Raw genomic sequence first — 17,377 nt, forward strand, 5'->3', positions numbered from 1 at the left:
CTGGGTGGTTTCATTATATTTGAAATCTGAGTTTTTAAATTCACACTTAATCATCATTTTGTATATGTTTTCATTTATAATGCATACGTATATATTTGTTTTAGTTACGTTGGTTTAATATTAATTATATTATTATATATTTTTTTATCACATAAAAAGTTTTTCTTAAATTTTTTATTTTAAACAAATAAAATCAAAATAGCATTCTATGAAATGTAATTGATTGATACTCTACCTAGATAATAGAGAGTCATCAATAATTATCATTTATAAAGAATGTTATTTTATTTTTTTAGAAGGAATGTTATGGTAAATTTTGAATGGAAAGGCTATCTTCGAATTTCGCCTTTATGTTGGAGACTTTGAAGGTATTGCTTTAATTTGAAGATTTTTGTAATATTTCTAAATAAAGAATTTTTTTAAAAACTAATTTTATTTCTTACAAACAAATGGAATTATAATTAAATTTCATATAGGAAACTATTTTTGTTTAAAATTATAAATAATATATAATTAATTGTACCAAATTTATGGGCGTTGTGGGAGTGTTAATCCTTTTTCATACGTTATCGACTCTCGAATTCAATATGTTTTCGTAGACTAAATGCATCTTTTGGATAAAACTTTAAATTAGTTTTATGATTTTATTAAAAAGATAAAATTTTTGAGTGACCAATCATATCTTAAAAAAGATTGATGGGACTTTTCATGTTTTTCATGATTTTTAAAATATCTTATGTCTAGTGATTGAGTTTTTAGACCGATACGTTACGACAGTAATTAAAAAAATTTTTCCTTCCAATTTAATTTCGTACCCAATTTATTTTTTTAAACTAAAATTTTTTTACTGAAGAAAAAAATCCGTCAGTAATCAATTGTTAAAAAGTTTGCAGACATTTTTTTCGTTAGTAAATCCTATGCCAATTTCCTATTTTCCCACACCAACATCACTTACTAAATATCGATGCATTATTTTTCGCTGGTAAATAAATTTTAATTTTTTTTAGATTTCTATCAATAAACTGTCAAAAATCCATCGATATCTATCAGTAATTATTGATAAAAAAATTTTGCTAGTAAAAATTCGTCGATATTAATGAGATTTTTAGTAGTGTTTGTAAACATTGAAAAGGCCATGTATTCAAAATCTAAATTTTAAAAATTATAAATAAAAATTCAATATTATATAAATATCATGGATGATTGTTGGATTTTACTCGTGTGAATTGTGGTTTTTCTTTAATAATCTTCTCATGTGCAAGTTAGAGCAATGAAACAAACTTGGCTCTTTTTTTTTTTTTTGTATTTGAACAGTAAATTTTAATGATAGAAATACAATAACCAAAATATTAAAACTAATTCCATTTTTATTTGAAAAAGGAAATCAAATCTTTTTTTTTTAAACAAAAAATTATACATCAATAATTAAATAAAGTTCAAATTATGTTGAAGTCCTTATACTCTATCAAAATTAGAATTTACTTCTGATACCGTATTTCATACAAATTTAATCTTTATACTATTTTGATTTAATAAGCTTAGTTCAATCACTAATTTCATCAATTTTTTACCAGTAAAAATGTTGACATGAAGTTAACTTGATAACATAGACGCTGACTTTGTTAATGTGGCATGACTTTGTTGACATAGCAATTTAGATGATGTAATCGATTGTCAAATTTTTGTAAATGGTCATTGTACTCACATGAATTTTGAAATTTAATTTCTATACATGAAATTTAAAATTTAGTTTCTCTATTATAAAATTCATCATCTCAAAATTTTTTATAAATTCTCTAGATTTTGTAAAAATATTAAATTTATTTTTTTCAATATTTCAATATTTTTAATTTTAGTTTTCGAAATTTTTTTAATTTAACATTTTTATTTAAACATAATATTTAATTTTATTATTTTTAATTTTTTGGAAGTTTTATAAAATTTTTCATATTTTTTAGAAAATTTTTATAATATTTGATATTTTTAAAAAGAGTTTATAAATTTTAAAAATATTGTATATGTTTTTTTTTTATCTTATTCAAATAAAAAATAAAGCGAAATAAGAAATACATACGGTTTCTTTATTTCTTTGTTTTACCCTCGATTTTTATATTCTTTCATCTCAAATATATCAAAATAGATAAAATCCTAAAGACCCGTGTATTCTTTATAATTTATTTATTTAAATATTAAAAAAATATAAAAAAATTCTAAAAAACATAAAAGGAATTAAAATATATACAACATTTTATAAAACTTCTAAAAGTTAAAAACAAAAATTAAATATTTTGATTAAATAAAATATTAAAATAAAAAAATTAAAAAAATTAAAAAAATGAAAAATGATTTTAATTTAAAAATTGAAATATTGGAAAAAGTAATTTTAATATTTTAAAAAACTAAGAATTTTCTCAAAAATTCAAAATATTATAAATTTCTAGAAAATTTCTAAATCTCTAAATATTAAAAAATAAAAAAAAATTTCAAAAAATAAAATTAAAAATATTAAAACATAAAAAAGTAAATTTAATATTTTTAAAAACTAAAAAATTTTTAGAAAATTCAAAATATTTTTTTACTATTAAAGGGACTAAATTTTAAATTTCAGATGAGTATAAGGATTAAATTTAAAATTTTGTGTGAGTGCAAGGACCATTTCATAATTTAATAACTTATTCATTCATCAAAATTATCACATTAATAAGTCAATGTTATATCAACAAAATTAACAATCAAGTTAGCATTTTTAACGACAAAAAAAATAATAATAAAATTAGTGATTATACTAAAATTATGAAATCAAAATAACATTATAATTAAATTTATATAAATTATAATACAATAATAAAATTTTAAATTTTCATAAAATATAATAATCTATTACTAACATAATTTGACGTTAAATAAAATCCTATGTTCCTCTTCTATTATTCATTAATTATCTATTCCAATTTTACACGAAAGATATGCTTTAATTATACATAATGGCCTTTGGACTCTGGTCTCTAGTTATGATTTTCTAATACCCAGCCCATGTCCACCATATGGGTATGCCCTTTATTTTCAAATATTTGAAATATGCGTAACAAAAAACGTATTGGATGCCCCAACCAATGATAAAGTTCATATATCTCTAGCTCAAATTAAGAGCTAGATATATAGTTTCGAATCCTCGTATTAAAAAAACATATCTCAAATAGTAAAAAAGAAAATCAACAAATTCACCAAACTTATTTCCATATCCAAACTCTTTGTTTACAGAAAAAGAATTAATATTAGTTCATGCATCCTTAAAATAAGACAAAAATTGATTTGAAATGATATTGTTTTATATATATATATATATATGTATATCTGCGCGCGTGTGTTCATATATATATTTTTTAAGGGGACCTGTACGGTGGAGGATAATAAAAGATCCTCGTTTCATTTGAAAAGAAAAGAGCTATGAATAAGGTATAACATTTCATTGGTTTTTCAATAAGCTACACATAAAGGTTATAACAACCCATTTTACAATATTTAAACAGAACATACTACTAGAATTTTTCCCCCGGATAATCAAACAGATTTTATTCCTAATTAGCAGAAAATTAATGTATTCTCCAACAGCTATAACTTAGGCTGGAACTTTATTCTTCAATCATAGTCCTCAATCTCTGAAGCAGTCTTGAGCTTTCAATTCCATTTCTAGAAGAGACAGAAGCCTGTAGAAAATCAAGATTGCGAATTTTTTAGCACTAAAATCAAACATTTATATGTTTGATGAATATAGCGAAGATGTTGAATCAAAAACATATAATGATGTCTTAATTATTGCAAAGGGATATAAGTTATATTCAAGGAACAGAATATAGCTAGTTCACTAGCACTGTAATTTCGTAGGGCTAAACTGTGAAGTTGACAAATAAAAATCCACATATATTAGCAAACGCACACAAAAAAAAAAAAAAAAAGGAAAGAAAGAACTGAAATAAAGATACAAAAACCGTTTATAGGAATGATTGAATTCATTTATTCTTGCAAATGTGATTTAAGCAACATTTGGGGACGACATAACTTCTTGTTCCCTACCTATGATCAAAAGTAGTGAAACTAACGGAATAGAAAATAATTAAAATTGGTTCAGTTGTTAAGGATCAAGCATTTCATTGAGACAATTTAAGTTCAACTTCTATCAATTGTTAGTAATTTTTTGTTGATAAACAATTTATAAATCTAATATAAATCTTTATAAAAATTTTACGTGCTGATCTTGAAATAAAATAACCTCTCTGCCTCCCGTAAATTTTTTATGTACAAAAAAAATACAATGCATGCACGTTAAATGTATGCTAAACCGTCTACTTCAACAACCCAAGTCTCTCTATAACAATATTCCAAAACCTTGAGCGCCGCAAATATCATTTACCTGGCAATGAATTGTAAGGAAGTTCACGTTCCCTGCATTATTGTATGTAAGAGTTATAACTTCAGCTCCTTCTGCCTCAATGGTATTAACAATGTCACATAATGAAAACTTCATGTCCGATCCTGTAATTAGATTCACTTCCATAATAGAATTAGACTCTGTTATATTTAGATCTGGGGTTATCATCGTGTCCCTTGTCGATTTGTTAGCTTCTTCTAGTTGCGTCCTCCTTTGCCTGAGTTCATCCAGATGTCTTTGAAAGTGGTTTATATATAAGGTGGCTTGCTCCACCATATCAGGGACTGACATCTACAAGAATCCATGAATATCATATTAATGCAAAATCCATATGCATTTCTAGTTAAAGCAACGTTAAACACACCAATTATTACAATTTCAAAATTTAAAATTTGGAGTACTCATATTTGAACCTTGAAAAGAATAGCTGAAATTAATTTATGACATAATTTTTACATGTTGAAACAAAAAAATAATAACAATAATAATAAAAAAAGAGAGAGATGAGTATACGTACCCTGATCGATGGAGGAGGAAGGAGAGAAAAGAGCCTGGAAAAGAGATTTCTCATGTTCGATCTCCGTTCTCTTTCTAACAAATTTCGATTCATTTTCGATAATAAGGACCGACGCAATCCCAAAGTATGTAAATTTGTTAGGTCTTGTGTTCCGAGGCCAGCAAGGACAATGTGTAACATGGGTCTTTGAAGCCGAAACTTAGGGCTTCTTTTATAGCCAAAAGTCACACCCCCAAGCCCCTTTTTGCTCCACTTAAAGGAAACCAACAAAATAATAATTCCTTCAGGTGCAACCCCGCTATTCGCAACTAATGAACAAAACTAATTTGCCTTTTGAAAATTTCAAAACGCAACTTGATTTGCAAGTTTGATTTTGCATTCTCGTTGCTTGACTATTTAAAACTAAGTTTGAACTATAATTAAATACGCTATAATTGATGGCAATAAATATCGGCTACAGTTTGTGGAGCCTCCAAAGTTGACAATTAAACTTTATCCCTTTCCAGAAAAATTAAGATTTAAAGTTTGATTTTGTTTTTTTTTTGTACAAGTGTCGGAAATTTTACATTGTTGTTAAAAGTAATTTTTGCATATAAAAATTATTCTTTTATCTAATTTGGATGTTAAATAATATAGAAATATGATTTTTCAATTTAAAAATTTGATTTTTAAACCAAATCAAAAAGCTTTTCAATAAGTACAATAAGTACTTTAGTCTTGAAACAATGTGTTTAAACACTATATGTTTATATTTTTAATATTTTATTGTTATATATAATTTTTTTAAAAAATGTTTCAATCACTTAAAATTTTTAATTATATTTTTCATCACTCTTTTTAAATACAGTTTTTTTTTATTTAAAATTTTTTCAATTACAATATTAACGTAAAATTGCGGCTAAAATAGAGTTTCTTTCAAACTTTGAATTATGGCTACACATGACGCATGTTGCATGTTACAAGTTCTACTTAAATTAAAAGCCTAAAAAAGTTATTTGTTTCTGCTCTTACGGGTTAGATAGACGACCGCATTCAGATAAGAATTTGGATAGACAATTTGTTTGTTTCTGCTCAGATGGATGATCGCGTTCACATAAGAAATTGGAAAAGAATTTCCTGGCTTAGGCCGGCCATGTGCAAGCACACAAATTGTACAGCTCTCAAATTTTGGAACTTTCTTGACACTCTCCTTCTATACACAAACTTGTTGGGATTTTTAAGAGTGATTTTGGATTGAAACGTGCATTTTTAAATTCAAATAATATAGCAATGTAGGATGATATATATTTTTCTATGGAGATGACGTTTCCGTGCAAAATTTTTTTCCTTTTCTCTTCTTCAAGTTAAAAACTTAAGTACTTAAAATATATATATTTTAATTTTTAATTAAAATTATAGATTAGTTTTATTGATTTAATGTAAAATATATTTTATTATAGAATAAATTAATAAATTAATCAAAGGCCTAAACAATTGTTTGTTTCTATTCTTACACTATCATAAATTTTGGTTTTAAAATTTCATTAGTAAAAACTAAAAATCCATCGACAATAGTAGTAGCGACGGATTTAGCAATAAAAACAATTTCGTTAATGATAATTATGTTAATAGTGCTATTTTGTTGGTAATGGTTGAAATCCGTTTGTAATTACTAACAGATTTATTACCAACGATTTTACTCATGAAATTTTTTATTACTAATTACTTATGAAATCTTTTATCGGTAATGATAAAAATTTCATCGATAATAGTAAATTTTAGTTGGTAAATTTTGTCAGTAAAAGTATAATTTCATTTATAATTTAAATAAAAACATTTATAATTATTTTAAAAAACCTATAATTATTTTTTAACATTGTAAATTACAATTTAAACATGTGTAATTATTTAAATATGCTATTATTATTAATTAAAATATAAAATCCAGATAACATCCATCAAATACATCCATAAAACATCCATAACATCAATCAAATATCTATAACATCCATAAAACATCATAAAATATCTATTCATAAAACATTCATAGCATCCATCCATCAAATATCTCATACAAATCCAACAAAAAAATGTCACTGTGTTACTGCTACACCTTCTAATTTAGAATTTTTGGTGCCATCATCCGGTCTAGAATATTGTGATGGTCAAGTCTATCTAAACCCCATCAACTGCTCATTTAATCCAGGAATAACCTAAACTCATCTTTTAGCTCACTCCTTAACTCATTAATTTGTTTTTATATCTGAGGCTGACGAGCTTGAAGAGGCACATATGATAGACCATAAACAAAGTTAGATGATCTTGTTGTAGTAATGGACTGAGTTGATTGAATGAGATCCTTAGATCTATTTGCTAATCTAAAGCCATACACATGAGTGCATACAGTTTTAACCCTTTTAATAGCTTTAGTCCATGCTTTTGAATTGAAATTTGGATGATTGGAACAATCTTCATTGTATTTTTGAGATAATGCAGCAGCAATAATCATTACTAGAGAGCCTGTATAATTCACTAAAATATCACAACTTCAAACAATTCACAACTTTAAGCATAATTTTCACATTTTACAAAGTCATTGTATTTTAATATACACCAAACTATCTAGTTCAATACATGATTTCTTGCAATGTCTTTACTTTCAGTTACTTCACCTTATACTTCATCATCAATCACAATACATAAATAGAATCACAAACGAAAATACGCAATAATTATCACCTTTCACAAATGCAATCTCATCTAAATAATATGCAAAAACCTTTCACAAATAAATAGTCATCACAATATACTATCAACATATATAGTTCATTAATAATCACAATACAACCATCATCACAATTCAAAAAGCACAATAGTTTTCACATTTCACAAAAATCATCTCATCACAATATACTATAAAGGTAGTTAAGCAACAAGCATAATACACAACTAGAAGTATAAAGCAAATTACATAATAATTTTTACTTTTCATAAAGTCTTTGCATCATAAAACACACTAGATATTATCTATTTCAATAAAGTAAGGCAGCAATTTTAAATTATTCATAGTCATTTGAATGTCACATATACTGACAACTTTAGACTTATTGTCAATGAAATCACCATGTCCTCTTGAACATCTGTGAGTGCAATAGAAAAGTTTTGTAAAGGTAGGTTCTCGTTGCAACTTAAGTGATTGCATTTTTTTAGATACATTCAATGAAACATGTAACAATACAATTTATATAATTTATTGACATTTGATGATAAAAACAACTTGTGAAAATGATAGTATCATTCTCTTTTTATAAACAAAAAAAGCAACCGAGTTGCCAGTGTGTTTCACAATACTTTCTTTTTTTTTATGTTCAATGATTTTATTTGGCTTTGGTGAAGATTTTTTGCCATTTAGGAGTACTCCATAAATTGTCAATAAGAGATAGATTTTGTTTGGCTTTGTTAGAGATGTTTTTATTTTTTTTATTTTAATTTTAATTAAAATTATAGATTAATTTTATTAACTTAATGTAAAATATATTTTATTATATAATAAATTAATAAAAAAGCCTAAAAATTGTTTGTTTCTATTCTTATTACATATGAGATAGATATTCGCATTCACATAAGAACACATGACAATGACGATATTCTTATGTGCGAGTACATAAAGTAAATTCTACAATTGTTAATGTTTGGAACTTCATAACATTCTCCTCTAAACCCTAAACTCTAGACTCTAGACTTTGGACAAATTTATTAGTATTTTCAAGTAAAGATGTATTTCATACCAAGATCAATAAAAAATGAATTACACATAAAATACAATATGTAATGTAATTTTATCAAATTAATTACTGTTACAAATAAAAGATAAAAATTTATAAACAGTAAAATTAAAAAAAAAATACTAAACACTCAAAACAAAAACTAAATCCAAGCTCTTAAATAAATTTAGTTTTCATACTCACTAGTGTTTAAACACATGGGATACTCTTTATCTCATGAAACTTAAATTTTTCCAACTCTTGTTCATGTCTTCACAAACTCATCTCTCTCATATCTCACGTTATGAAAAACTTTTCACTATTTATAGACCAATTAACTTCTCCATGCAAGTACTATCAACTTAGAAACATATTCATGTAATTGAGTTAAGAATTGATCATTGTTACACCTTCAACTTTTGACTTTTGATAGCAATTTGTTAGAAAGGCGAGCTAACTTTGAATTTATAGAAAACACATTGAAATAATTAAAATACGTTTACATGTAAATCTTACACATCAAGCCATTAAAGCCTTGTCCTTGCTTTTTTTTTTTTTTACTTAAGATTATTAAGATTATTTTTTTTGCTAAACCAAATATTTTTATTAATAGACAAAGTTCAACTACATTGTAACTAAATTCCCCTAATCTTACAAATTAATGCTCCCAATAACACTTTTAAACATCCACCAACATGTCAGACTTACATCCTATTTTAGCCTTACCCACTTATATTATGTACAAACTAAACCCAGTGACTGAAAATCACCTCACAACTCCACATTGTTCACCACCATGCTAAAAAGTTTTGTTGTCTTCTTACCTCATCCTTAGCAATGCCGTAAGCCATACCATTAATTTCTCTACATATCTTCGTTACTTTCACCTTTTTCATTCTAGATTTTATCTTGTCTATTTCTAGAAAAATGTAGTGGATACTATAAGAAAATAGAGATTTAGTGGCTATTTTTTATCAGTGTTTTTAAATAAATGCCACAAAGTTTCATGTTTTTATAAGGTTATTAGTGTTTTTTTTTATCAAATGCCACTAAATTCTTATATAACGGCATTTGGATTTAAAAACACCATTAAAAATATATTTTTGTGGCATTTGTTGACTTACACACCGTTATGTACTTTGACTTTTATAAATATAACGACGTTTATAATGTAAATGCCTTTAATAAGCATTTTTGGACTCCTTAAAAAATCCTTAAAATGCCATTAAAGACCTATTTCCCTATAATGGGAGTTCCCATGGTCTCTTTTCCTTATTCATAGCCCAACTAATTGCTATAATGGAATCTGATTGACCTACCAATCCTACACTTTCACTATTGTCTACTTTATCAAATAATTCTAAACCTACTTTTATTGCATATAGCTCAGCCACATTTAAGGATTGTGTACCTAATGGACATAAAAACATAGCCACAAGATCTTATTTAGAATTCCTAATGACATCACCACAGCTTGCAGGACCCGAATCACTTTTCACCAAACCATCTACATTGGCTTTAAACTATCCCTATTCAGGTGGGTACCACTACACTTGACACTTAATCTTTCTATGCCTTTTAATCGGGTCATAAGAAAATGAAATCCATCCATCAAGTTGCTTCAGAAATGGCATCTTCATTATCCATTGCCTTTATCCAAGCCATAACACACATTTTGGTTAGGATCACCAAGTCCTCTATCTTTACCTCTTTCTTTTCAAAGACCACTTCATTCTTTATTAGCCAAACTGACCAAAATGCCACAACACATGCAATCAACTACCTTTTTTTTCCTATAAAAAATAGAAAAATCTCTAAACATTGTAATAAGAATGAATAAAGATTTACAGGTAGGAATTACCTGATATTTCACCATTTCGTAAAACGATACCAGAATTGAGATATTACCGAACATGCCAGCAATATGTGGTTAGACTCTTCCTCATCCCTATTACATCATGCACATTTGCATTGTGTAGCCTCAAGCAATATGCCTCATTTTCTTAAGAAAACTTTTATCGGCATTTTGTTCAAAATTAAAAACCAAAGAAAATATTGTACTTTGAAAAAGATTTTGCATTTCCAAATTTGACCAAACTCTCGGGCAATAGCAAAATTCTGGGAATGTTGTAGCAGTGAATTCAGATAGTAATTTAATTATTTTGATTTATACCATTGTAATTGTAATCATATTAGTGATCCCAGTATTTGAGTGGATAGTTGACACAAGAGCTACATATCATTGTATCCCTAAAAGGAAGTTGTTTACAACTTACAAAGCAGGAGACTTTGATTGCATCAAGATCGAAAATAAAAATGTGTCATAGATTATTGGGATTGGTGATATTATCGTACAAACTAATATGGGCTACATGTTGACTTTGAGAGATGTTAGATACATTTCAGATATGAAAATAAACTTGTTTTCTATTAATATCCTTGATAAATAAGGATATGATAGTTGATAAAAGAATGAGTAGTGAAAGCTTTTAAAAACTCTATGGTAGTTGTAAGAGAAAAATTATGCTACACAATATACAAGACATGGATGCAATTAAACGGTAATCAAATAAATACCATTGAGGATAATGCTTAAACAAACTTATGGCACAAGAGGCTAGCACACATGAGTGATGGAGGGTTACAAGTTTTGGCAAGGTAGTCTCTCATTCCCTTGGCCAAAGGTATGTCTCTCAATTTATGTGATTATTGTTTATTTGGCAAGCATCATAGACCTTCTTTTTGTAAGCATTCTTAAAGAAAATAAAACATATTAGAATTGATTCATTTTAATGTATGTGGTCCCATTCAGGTTGAGTCATTGGATGGTAGCAAGTATTTTATTACTTTTATTTATGATGTTTCACATGAGACTTAGGTGTATATATTGAAAAACAAAAGCTAGGTATAGTAATATTTTTAAAAATTTCATGCTATGGTGGAAAAAATGACAAGGCTACCCTTGAAGTGTATTTAAATTAATAATGGTAGAGAATACACATCCAAAGACTTTGAAGAATATTATTCAAAATATGGGATCAAGCATGAGATGATAAAACATGGAACACCACAAGATAATGGTGTAACTAAAAGAATGAACCACACCATTGTGGAAAAAAGCCAAATTTATGTTGAGGATGACAAAATTATCAAAACCATTCTAAGGTGAAGCAATTAGCATAGCTTGTTATTTGTTTAACATATTACCATCAATTTTTTTAGGCTTTGACATTCCAAAAAGAGTGTTAACAGGAAAAGATGCTTCATATTCTTACTTAAAGTTTTCATGTGTAAAGCATTTATGCATGTGTTAAAAGAGTAGAGATCAAAGCTTAATAGTAAAGCCACACAATATGTGTTTATAAGATGTGGTAATGAGAAATTTAGCTATAAGGTATGGGATCCAATGAAGAAAAAGATAGTTAGAAGTAGATTTGTGGTCTTTCATGAAAAAAAAAATAATAGCAGACTTTAAGAAAAAAAAAACTACAAGCTTTACTATTTAATGTAAGAGCCATAGATGGTGAAAATAAGTAAGAGATAGAACTTGAGGATATGAATGAGCCAGCTACAGTTAGTGATAAGCTAGATGCAATAAGTTTTGAGTAAGTTGAGCAATATTCTCTATCAGAGAGTGTTGAGTAAAAAGAGTTGCCTTCGAAATCAGGTAGTGTAAAGTTTCAACCTAAGAGATCTACTAGAAAGCACAGGCTATCCACCAAGTATCTAAGTTTAGATTTTATTTTAATTACTAGTGAAAGGGAGCTAGAAAACTTCTAAAATGTATAGACTACTTTGGATAAAAAATATTGGTTAAAAGTAATGAAAGAAAAAATGAAGTTGTTATGAAAAAATAGTACATATGATCTTGTTAAATTTTTAAAAGGAAAGAGGCCATTAAAAAATAAATGGGTGTTCAAGTTGAAAAAAGATGGTGATAAGCTAGTGAGGTATAAAGCTTGATTAATGGTGAAATGTTTTTCTTAGAAGCCCAACATCGATTTTGATGAGATCTTCTCTTCAGTTGTGAAGATGAGTTCTATTCAATTGATACTGAGATTAGTAGTTAGTTTGAATCTTGAGCTTGAGCAACTTGATGTTAATATTGCATTCTTACATGATGACTTACAAGAGGATATTTGTATTGATCAACTTGAGGGTTTTAAAGTGAAAAGGAAAGAGTACTTAGTTTGTAAACTGAAAAAAAGCTTATATGGCTTGAAACAAGCTCTGTGATAGTGATAGAAAAAGTTTGATTCCTTAATGGCGAGCTACAGCTATAAAAACATGATAACAGATTCTTGTGTGTATGTTAGAAAATTTTTTGATGGTAATTTTATTAGTCTCTTATTATATGTTAATGATATATTGACTGTGAGACAAGATGCTGGTATAGTTCACAGATTGAAATAACAATTGTCTAAGTCCTTTGACATGAAGGATTTAGGTCCAACAAAGTAGATTTTCGATATGGATAGTAATCGGGATAGAAAAGCTGAAAACTATGGTTGTCAAAGGAAAAATATGTTGAACAGGTGCTTAGTAGATTCAACATGCAACATGCTAAATCGGTTAGCAGTCCACTTACCAACTATTTTCATTTGAGTAAAAAATCTTGTTCGGTAACTAAGAAAGAGCAACTAGTATGTCTAGTATTCCTTATTCTTTTTAGTTAGTTCTTTGACATATCTTATAGTTTGCATACGGCCTAACATTACTTTTATAGTTGGTGTAGTGAGCAGTTTTTTTCTAATCCAAAAAAAGTTCACTAAAAAATAGTAAAATAGATTTTTAGATATTTGAGGGCCACTTTAAAAATGTGCTTGAGTTATGAAGTTTTACAATCAATTTTACAAGGATTTATTAATGCTAACGTGACAAGTAATCTTGATAGTAGAGAATTTACTTTAGGATATTTGCTCACTTTTACAGGAAGAGCTATGTCTTGACAGTTTAAGTTACAGAAGTGTGTTGCCTTGTCAACTATAGAGGTTGAGTATATTGTAGCAACTAAAGCATGTAAAGAAATGCTTTGGATGAAATATTTTCTTTTTGAATTGAGGTTGAATCAGAAATAGTATGTAATATTTTATAATAGCCAGAGTGTTTTAGATTTGAGTAAAAATGCCATATACCATGCTAAAACAAAGCACATTGATATTAGATATCACTAGTTATGTTCGATGATTGAGGAACAATAGATGTAGTTAAAGAAAGTCCATACTGATGAGAATGTAGCATATATGTTGATTAAGACACTTTTCAAAAAAAAGCTTGAGCTCTACAATAACTTGGCTAGAATAGGTTCTTTGGCCAAAATAAGTTCCAAATGAAACTGCAATGATGATGAATCTTCTCCTAATATGGCTAGATGAGAGATTATTAGGAATGTAGGTTGCAACCCCATTCTTTTAGACCAATCAAAGGTCATAGGTCTTAGTCATTTTTCTACTAAACCCTAAATAATAAAATAAAATACTATGTTTTAAGTGTGAATGAAAGTGTGGTAGCGTCGAAAAGGGAAAAAATACCAAAAAATAAAGAGAAAAAAAGATAGAATTGGTTGAACGGACGTTGATCCGTGATCTAATTGAGTTAAAATTTTATCAGCAGTTTTATGATTTAAAGTTCTACATTTTGAAACGTGAAGATCGGGTTTGAAGCTCTCTATGAATAAATTAAGATGTATTTGTTGAGTCACCTATTTGATGAGATTTATCTAATTATCTCTCTAGTTTTGATTACCTCTATTATTAGCTAGATGAGAACTTTATATATTTATTATTTGATAATGAAGATTTTTAATGATTCATGATTTTTTCCTCTACACTAGAGGGTTTTCTACGTAAATTTTGATATGCTTTATTTTTTTGTATAGTTGATTATTGATTGTTGTCTATTTCAATAGGTTTATAACAATATATTGCTTTTGTGTTGTTATATTTGTTGCTTCAAGCCTAACAAATAGAAGGGTTTTTGCATTTAACAAGGTATGAGCAATGTAAAATAAAAATGGTAGGGGGAATGTCAAAATACCAAAAGTCACCATCAACAAAAAAATTAGGACCATTTTACTTTCTGTTTCTTTTAGCTTTTAAGTGCATTATGTTTTAGTCATTTAATTGGCAAACTATGCAGTTTAGAATTACAAACTTCCAAAGTCAATTCGTAATTTGTGAAAGTTCCAAAAATGAAGAAAACAACGTTATTGTTTTTCTTTTTTTAAAAAAATGGAAATGCAATGTGCCGATAGTGGATGCAATTGATCAACAACCAACATACCAAGCAAGTGGCTATAGAAAATCTATTTAAAAATTATAGAACATTAACGAAGAAGCCAAATATGTCTAAAGCGCAAAATACCACATGCATTGAAAGTAAAAGATCAAGCCTTATCATTAAATTATTTCTCATTTAATTATATGATTATTTATGTAGTCAACTTGATTTTTTTTTATTAATCCCATGTTTCCTTATATATGCAATTTTTACAAATTGCCAATGGATATATTAATCACATGAACATATCCTACCATTGAAAGTACCCTAGAAATAAGTAGTTCAAGTGGTCAACAATATACAAGAAACTGATTCCAAATTTTAGTTTATTTTTTCTTTCTTACAGTTAAATTTATTTTCTCCAAAAGGAAACAATGATATCATTTTCAATGTAATGGGATTAAGAGGCATATTTCTAAAACTACAATCTAACATAATTGAAATAATATCTTATATGCAATATTGTAAGAAATTAATATTAAAAAAAAGGAAAAAAAACATTTTCATACTTACCTTAAACAAAAAAGGCCACTGAGAATCGATAATATGCTTGCTGGGATTTTAGGGATTCGACCCAAAATGGGATCATTTAAGGAACCAAATCGAAACTTTCTGAAAATGGAAGAAAAGGAAAAGAAATTGACTGACAAACGAGATGAACCAAATAGGAAAAGAAAGGAATCAGAAGAAAACCTGAGAAAATTGACCCAAAAATAGAAGAAATCTAGATAGGCATGTAAGAGGAAAGAAAAATGAAAATGGTAGAAAGGTGATTTGGTGTTCGAAATTTAGGAAAAATTTAGCAGCGTTTACTGAATAAACATTTCTAACTTTTTGAACGTTGTGGCAGTTTTAATTAAAAATACCACTAAACATGAACAAAATGATGCATTTTGAATTAGGAAGAAACTATTTAGAGGCATTTACACTATAAACATTGCTAAATTTATTAAAATCAAGGAATAAAGTGACATTTTATTAATAAAAATGCTATTAAAAAAAGAATATGTTACTTTTTTTTTCAAAAAAATTTATTTTATATTTAATAAAATTTGATAATTCTATTGTAGTATTTTAGTCAACAAATGCCGTAAACGTATACTTTTAGTGGTGTTTTTAAATGTAAATGTCATCACATAAAATTTAGTAGCATTTTGTACACAAATGTTGCATGTTGCAATTCATTTGACATTGTAATGTATGTACTAATTTCTCGACTTTTTTGTTAAATATATGGACATTTTTGTGAAAGTAATGTAATATTTTGTTCAATACTTCGACTACTCAAATATCTCATAGAGACAATAAATTAAGCATAACTTTAACAATTTAGATGGAGTATTAGTAATAGGGAAAGTATTCTATTTAGGCTGGACAAGTGGATAGTCGATAAGCCTCTGAATGAGGCATTTCTTAGACTCTTTTCATAAGTAGTGGACAAGGAGTGCAAGGTTGCCAACTCAATTAATAACAGTTTTGGTGTATGGAACATTCAATTTAGAATATAGCTTTTTGAATTGGAAGTAGAATTGACACAAACTTATTGGTAGCAACAATTAGTTGAGTCTTATTGAGGACAAATGTAAGGTACAAACTAGCATAAGAATCAAGCAATAGCGGGATGTTCTTTGTCAAAAAGTCTATGAATTTACTGGACTATTAGAATTTAACACTAGACAGATAAAAGAGTTGCCTTTGAAAGTGGAAAAAACTTTTGTAATAAATGTAAAGGATTGTAGCCATTTATTAGTAACTTGCTATTTCTCTTAGATGTTATGGTGCTCTGTGTTATGTTGGTAGGGATTGACATGGGTGTTGCTATTAGAAAAAATAAATAAAACAAAAGAAATAATAGAAAAGAATTTGGGCTTTGAAGCATGAAGAACACTTTTTTAAAGGTAATTATGCCTTTAAGGTATAACAAAGTCTCAAACTCTTCAATTAGAAGTAGTGAAAATAGTTATACTAAAAGATTAATTTATAATGAATGAACAGACATAAACTTATACTCAACCGGTTACGACCTTTTGTATAATCATGACCTTTATGAATAATAATCTATTTATATTCAAACAATTATGACTATTTGTTATATAATAATTATTTCTATTCAAACATAATTATTTAAAATATGAATAAAATTAATAAAAAATTAATTTTATTCATTAATAATTAAATCTTTCTATCCAATGTGCGATACACCACATTCTAAACTACCAACAATCCCCCACTAGTTTGGAATATTGTACTTAATCTTTGACCTTGTACGAAAATAAATACTATGAATACAAGAGGTATCTCTCAATTTAAACCTTTAATTAGTGTATATATATTAAATTCTAATGAAGTTGAAAGTGCCTATAGATTAAACATAAACTCCTAATGTTAGAATTAAAGATATAACACATA

The 17,377-nt window shown here is 27.2% G+C and overlaps 1 protein-coding gene across 1 annotated transcript; it reads right to left on the reverse strand.

Annotated features, from left to right (window-relative positions):
* Positions 1 to 3,466: 3,466 nt before the first annotated feature.
* LOC111295152 (transcription factor bHLH168-like) lies at positions 3,467 to 5,261 on the reverse strand. Its single transcript, XM_022888535.2, has 3 exons — positions 4,947 to 5,261; positions 4,412 to 4,720; positions 3,467 to 3,707 (listed from the first exon to the last, which is right to left on the reverse strand). The coding sequence occupies exons 1-3, from the start codon at positions 5,124 to 5,126 to the stop codon at positions 3,633 to 3,635; spliced, it is 564 nt and encodes a 187-aa protein (XP_022744270.1). The 5' UTR covers positions 5,127 to 5,261; the 3' UTR covers positions 3,467 to 3,632.
* Between the last annotated feature and the right edge of the window lie 12,116 nt (positions 5,262 to 17,377).

The sequence above is a fragment of the Durio zibethinus genome, chromosome 14 (assembly GCF_047325235.1).
Source record: "Durio zibethinus cultivar Kanyao isolate XHJ-2024 chromosome 14, ASM4732523v1, whole genome shotgun sequence".
Classification (NCBI taxonomy): domain Eukaryota; kingdom Viridiplantae; phylum Streptophyta; class Magnoliopsida; order Malvales; family Malvaceae; genus Durio; species Durio zibethinus.